The following is a 7,111-nucleotide window of genomic DNA, read 5'->3' as shown; positions in this document are numbered from 1 at the left end:
AGATTTAATGTGGATTTCAGTAAGATTTAAATACTTCAATGTCACTCTTTTCTTTTTGGTGAAATTGGTATACTCTGTTATGCTGGAAGTTTTATGTGACATAATGGATGTAGTGAAGCACTTTGAGATGTTTGTATGGAAGATATACTTAAAAGTATGAAATTGCATTGCAGATATCTTTTTAAAATACTGAGCATAGTTGAAACAGTAGTTCTTTTATTTCACCTTGTTTCTATGGTCATTAATAATTCATTAGAAATTATCTCATAGCTCCCTACTCCTTTTAACTGAGGATGAATTTTTGGTATACAGAACTTAAAAAAATGTGATCCAGAGTAGCATTTAACCACAAAGAGGTGATGCAAAACTGAAACAGCTTGTCATCCACGTCAGCTCTTCACAGAGCTGCCAGAAATGAAGCATTTGTGAAGTACAACAGTAGCAAAATCCCAGAGTTTGCTCAGAGGACCCTGTGTGTTACTGAGCCTGCCCAAGAAATGGTCATCTACAAACTATTGAATGTTTGCCCATAGGCAAGAGAAGCCCTGCAAGAGAAATATGGAGAAAGGCTGTGAAGTACAGATTGCTGTCGTAGAATCAGACTCCTATTCGATTGGTGTGCATGCATTTATTATGTGGTTAAAACAGGTCTCAAAACAGGGCCTAGAAGTGCTTTGTGTTACATCAGCATCCACAGGAAGAGAACTGTGAGATACACAATGTAAAAAGTTGGCAAGGGGTGAGGGGGGCTTTTACTCTCAACTTGACTGAACTTGATAGTGAAGTTCCAGGTGCTTGCAAACACTGACTAAAATGTGTAAAACTTTAAACTTTTCCTATTTCTGGTCTCTCTTTTTGCATAAGCAGATGAAAATGGGGACCATGATACCACTACAGAAGGAAAGTGCAAAGTATGCTTTTTAATTTATTTTTTTTACTGTGTGGAGAGCAACATTTAACAGAAGAAATCTTTGCATTTTTTCAGCTGATGGTTCAGCTTGGGTGTTGTGACAGCAGTTGCAAAATCTTAAGAAAATTATTTTTGCATTTTTAGGAGTCAAATGTGTGACCCTGTTAAATTCGTTCTAGGAGATGAGAGCAGTATGAGCTGATAGTTAAAATACTCTTATCAGTAAAGCCTTTCTCTCGCTAGGGGTTACTAGAACCTGAAGAGAATCAAACAAATTTAAGCATGCTTGGTAACTGCGATTTCCGTTGTCATAACTAGGTATTGAGAACAGTAGTTGAGAAGACATTCTGTGCACATATTCTAAGAAAGCCTTAACTGCAGAGTGGGCTGCTGGTAGCCCCTGTACAGTGTCCGCAGAGCAGACAGGTAAGGCTGTAGCAGGGGCCTTGGCAGTACCAGCACAGGGTGACAGCAGGGGCCCCAGGCACTTATCACTGCCTACAATTTGGAAAGCTGCCTTTTGAGGAACTGATATGAGGGGATTGCGAGGGGAGTGACACAAACAAGGATGTGTGTGTGGCTTAACTGAGTGAATGAACCGTTAGTTTTGTTATCTGAAAGTTTTATACCTTGAAGAATATTTAGGGGGCAACAGGGACTTCCCGTTGGAGAAGGCTACAGGTCTTAATGAATGGTAAGGAAGAACAGGAAAAGTGTTGTAACATCGTACAGGGGTAGCAACTTGCTAGTGAAAAACGAACAAACAAAAAAAACCCACCCTGTGAGAACCTCTGCAAGTTGCCTATGCTGGATAGCATGAGTGGAATTGTCTTTACATTGCGTGTGCAAGCCCAGAGCAAAAATGATGAGCTCCACAGGTGCTCTGCTTGAGTCAGGTTTGGCAGAATTGATCACTCGCATCTTGCATTGCTGTCTGTGTAAGTACTGATTGTCATTAAAGGCAATACTACTTCTATTGCTTGTGTCTGGGCCTACTATTTGGTCCAGGCCTTTTGGGGCTTCCTTTGGATGCCACAAAGTTTACAGTTATTTTATAAATCTGTTTTACGGTCCAAGGTTTGGCACTTGAATGCTGACATCAAAACAGCTGCATCTGTATCGGGATCGTGTGCTGTGTTCCAAAGAAAGTCAGTAATTTAAGAGCAAAACCTCAGTTGCAGTTTAGAGTTAAACTTGTGACCTGGAGCTTGCCTGTGGGCCAAGGCTGACTTCTAGACACTGGCACGCTGCATTTAAGGGGTAGATGTCTTATATGTATATAAACTATATCTAATATATATCTCTCACAAGTCAGTGTGCATGTTTGTCAGTGTCTAGGCACTTACAGACTGATGGGGTTTTTTATTTACCATATTAATACCAATCTTTTTTTAATTCATCTTTTTGTTTTGTGGTATACTTTGCAGAGAAAAATCTGCTGCTTTGTCAGTCATGTAACTTCATATGCTAGATAGCCTGCTGAAACAGTTTATTCTGGCTGTAAGTGGAAAACAAATAAGATTTTGCACTGTAATGGGCTTTCCACCATAGTCTTAAAGTGCCATTAGTCAGATTCAGGGCGAGCCACTTATTGGGTAGGTAGGTGTGGTGAGATTTACAGAGGTTAGGGTAAAAAATTAGAAACCTCAGAAGAAATACTACTCACTGGTAGGAAGAGACTTGTTATTTTTTGAGGGTACACTGTTGAAGAAAGGCACTTCCACAGCCTTTGCTTTTTCCTTTGGGCAAAGCGGTGCCCACTTTGTGTCTCAGCAGTACTTGGTTAGAGCTGTCACTCCGTGCTGCCCAGAGAGATAATCAGTGTTCACAACCTGAGTAGTGCAGTGTTCTGGGAACAGTTTGACCTGCTCTCTCCTAAAGGCTAAACAGTTCTGTTTCTCTGTTGATTTAACCAACTTTGCAATAGCTATAAGCCAGCAGAGCACAGCTGCTGCTGGATGATGCTGTAGTGACATGCTCTGGCTTATTTTGTCTGGTTTACCTGGAATCTGATGCATGTTCATTTGCACTGTATGTAAAACACTTCATTGGTGCTTGGGGAACATGTGCATGGTTCAGTGCTTTTAAAAAGTCTACACTTTAAGCTGGTTATTTTATGCTATTTCTAAATGAAGGTGAACAAAACTTACCAACAATAGTAGTGATTCACAGTACAGAAAATCAGTATTCATTTATGAATCGTTTAGCTATGTTTTCAGTGGTTAGTCAATATCAAGAAATGCTACTGATAGGAAGACTGTTAAATCTTGAATTTTGCACAATTTGCCATATTAGTGGCAGAGAGAAAACTGCATGTCTGCCAACCCGCTTTACAAACCTGCTCCTGGATAGGACTGTTGGTTGCAGTGCAGCAAAACAAAGCCTGAAAAGTGCTTCCCCATCACTTTAATTCTCTCTAAGGCTTCCTAACAGGATAGACCAATCTACATTTGTCCCTGCTGTTTAGCAGTTTTCAAGGGTGCCCCTTAAGTCCAAAACTCTTCCAGAATCATAGATCCATTTAGGTTGGAAAAGACCCTTAAGATTGAGTCCAACCGTATCCTCTCTTTTGAAAATCCTCTGTTTTCTCTGTTTTTTAAAACTATGGAAATTGAATAATTAAACCAAGCTTTACCAAGTTAGGTTACCAATGGCAAAACATGACATGTTTAACTTAGTATAACATCTGTGTAAATTATCTTAAAGACGAGTGTACTACCGAGTACCTCAAATTGTTTTGAAGGTACTAATTTGCTTTAACCTTTTCCTGAAAGGATTTTCACTGAGAACACATGGATTGCTTTGCCTCTCTATCTGTTCCGATTCAGATGGAGCATACCAGATTACTTTGGGCCACCAAATCATGGGCTACATTTGAGCAAAAATTGAGAGGCAGTACTGCATCATGGTTTGGATCTCCTGATCAGTTAGGTCTTGGAATACTTTTGGTGTAAACAACAGAAGTTGGGGAGGGAAGGTTCTTGGCTTCCCAGAAGACAGGGACCCTGCTCCAGCTGTCATCTTAACCTTTAAATAGTCCTAGCTATGATGGTAAATTTTAATGATTTCAAGTGTAAGTACCAAAAACTGTTCAGAATTGGAGCTCCTGCAAGTGGTAAGAATTTACAAGATCAGTTCTGATATTGTGGTAAACTCTCACTCTCTACTGAATCTCAGTGAATGAACTTGACTGTAGTAGGTCTTTAATGTGATGAGGCAACATGTCAAGTTTTACTGCTGTGATGTATGTGGATGGTGTATCTTTGTCATTTTGTTTTAGTCATTTCAGAAATTACTAAAGGTGACTACAAATAGCTGGTATTGTAGCTGCCCTTCTTGGAGCCAGTTTTGGCTATATTTTAGAAATGAGTCTCTGAACCTTGCTTCTTATTGCATGTATATGCAAGATAATGTATGGGTTTGCAAGTTAGTAATTAAAGCAATCCAAGGATCCATTCATATGCTGCTGTTTGATGAATCAGAAATTAGAATGAAGGATTCCATTAGGTGATACTGAGATCTCTAGGGAGTTATGCTACTAGCTTGCCTGATTATTGCTTTGAAAACATTTGGATGTAGGTATCTTTATCAGATACTTTTAATTTTTTTAGTTAAGTTTTATAAGGTTATATGAGAATAGGAAGATATTTATGGGAATACTGACTTATGTGGCTTTTTTATTAGTGATATTGTTTTTATTTGGGACCATATTTCACAACCCTTTCATTTGGTGAGGATCTTAACTTTTCATGTGGAAGATCTTGATTTAGGTTATAATCTATTGGCTTACTATTGAAATCCAAAAAACCCTCAAACTTCTAAGAGGTTTTGTTTTTCCCCTAAGTGTATTCTTCTGCTTTCTATCTGCTTCTGTGTTTAATTGACTTCTATTGTATTTATCTTTGCAAGTGTCTGTCTTACTGATTTGGTTTTCTTCTGTAGTCTGTTTGTGGGAAGAAGTTAAAGTCTTTGTTTCTTTCCATTTTATCATTCTAAAGCCCAATCTGATAATTGATACATTTATGAAAAGTAGTACCTGAACAGGTGTAGCACACTAGTGCAAGTGTTCATTTTAGATCCCAGTAAGAAAGGCACTCAGACTCTTAACGTATTGATTAAAATAACATTTACTGGATATAATAGGAGAAGGAAAATAGCGGATGACATACATAACTTTACATCTGTTCAGCTGCTGGAACCCTGAGTTGTACAGCGCTGTCCAGACATCGGGGCATGGCAAGCTGTGCAAATCCTGTCTGTGGTGGGGATCACCAGCATTGTAGTCTTTAGAGCTTTTATAGGATGTTCTTGGAAGTAAGCACTCTGTTTATCATTTCCTCTGCCAAGCACAAGGATGTTTATATGAAAACATGCTGCTTCACTTCAAGATATGAGACATAGAATCATAGTTTGGTTTGCAAGGGCCGGGCCCTTTAAAGGCCATCTAGTCCAACTCCCCTCTGCAGTGAGCAGGGACATCTTCAACTACATCAGGTTGCTCAGAGCCCTGTCCAGCCTGACTTCGAATGTTCCCAGGGATGGGGCATCTACCACCTCTCTGGGCAACCTCTTCCAGTGTTTCACCACCCTCATCGCAAAACATTTCTTCCTTGTACCTAGTCTGAATCTACCCTCTTTTAGTTTAAAACCGTTACCCCTTGTCCTGTCACCACAGGGCCTACTAAAAAGTCTGTCCCCATCTTTCTTATAAACCTACTTTGAGTATTGAAAGGCCGCAATGAGGTCTTCCTGGAGCCTTCTCCAGGCAAATTACATCACATGCAAATCGTGTAATTGCCAGGTGCCATGTGGAGGCTGCATATTCTGTCACAATTAGTCTGCTGCATTCGTCCAGTGGTCTCAGGTCATCAGTATAGTAGAGCGTGGGCCTATACCTATTCAGGTCAACTGGTGTGCAGATCACTAGCTCCTTGATGCACAAGAGTCTTCTGTTTTAAGATCACTGGAGCAGGAACTAAAATCAGTATCACTGGGTTTAGGTCCACCTACTAATTATGCTGGTGAAATCAGTTCCAGCTTACTTTTGGAGTAATTGCAATTTTTGAGTCTATTTTTGCTGAATAAGTTGACCTTAAACGGAAATGAGTGTCCGCAAAAAAGCTGGAAGCCTTAATGGACCTGTGAACCTGCAGTCTGGAATTGAACAGACTGGCAGCTTGGGCTGTACTCGGCTTTTGTTTCCTGCTTGGTCGAAGACTAAAACTGAATTGAAAGATTTTAATTCCATTACTGACACAACTGTTGCATTCCTTCTCAGTCTAGTGCATTTCACTTGTTTCTCTTGGTTCCCCTACCTGTCTTCTGGTTTCCTGTTCATTCCTTTGGAAAGCTGAGTGCACTCTTGTCACAGGTGGGTGGAATGGCACCTCACTCAAAAGAGAGAAGCAGCAATAGATTTTATTGAGGTAAAATAATAAATTGACAGAGTTCAATAAGTTTGATGGAATTTAACGAAGTTTAACAGTGGTTTGACAAGGTTCAATAAGTTTGATGGCAAGGTTCACCTTATTAATTAGTATGTGGAAGAAACATACAAAGGGAAATTGAGTTTGAATTGAGTTGGAATGATTCACACAGAGACCAGAGATGCAAAGAGTAAGGAGGACCCTCCCGTTGAGTCACGAGGTTCAGAGTGGACCCCCTTGCTTTCTAAAATTTTGGAGCCTAGGTTTGGCTGGATCCAATCTTAGTCTCAGACTTGGTCAACAGTTTGTCTAATGGAATGATCCATACAGTGTTTATAATAATATTGAGTAGCTACATGTATTAGTAATGTTTCATAATATTAATTCAGCATGCCATCAGTCACTTTCCAAGGATCCCTTGTGGGTAAGAGTTCTCTCGATTCTCTCTGCCTTGGGTAAGAAAGGATCTTAGTCTCAGGTAAGGCCTCTCTAACCTTGAGAGCTGTCCCTGCTCAAGGGCAATCACCTGGCAGGCAGTCCAGCTGCAGTTCAGGGAGAGCTCAAATTGGGCCCATCCTGGTGGTAATGTTTATAGGGTGCAGTGGTTGGCTGCTAGTCAATAATATAAAGATAGATGTCTTTGTTTTAGCTTTGGTATCTTGTTCTGTACTTTGGTTGTCTTGCACTTTTGGGTTTTGAAACCACTTTTCAAAATATTTTTCAAGACAACTTCACTCCCTTGTATGTGAGCCAGGGGCTTTCTAGCTCACAGGTT

General features: G+C 40.0%; 1 protein-coding gene across 1 annotated transcript in view; it reads left to right on the top strand.

Annotated features, from left to right (window-relative positions):
* The first annotated feature begins 6,012 nt into the window (after positions 1 to 6,012).
* The window catches only part of LOC104159487 (protein SPT2 homolog), an 8,518-nt gene continuing 7,419 nt past the window's right edge, over positions 6,013 to 7,111 (top strand). Inside the window, 1 exon segment of the mRNA XM_009697407.1 lies at positions 6,013 to 6,094. Coding sequence (XP_009695709.1) covers positions 6,013 to 6,094 — 82 coding nt within the window.

This window comes from Cariama cristata, unplaced genomic scaffold (assembly GCF_000690535.1).
Source record: "Cariama cristata isolate BGI_N322 unplaced genomic scaffold, ASM69053v1 scaffold14393, whole genome shotgun sequence".
Taxonomy (NCBI): Eukaryota; Metazoa; Chordata; class Aves; order Cariamiformes; family Cariamidae; genus Cariama; species Cariama cristata.
The sequence above is the reverse complement of the archived record's forward strand: the minus strand, read 5'-3'. Positions and strand labels throughout refer to the sequence as shown.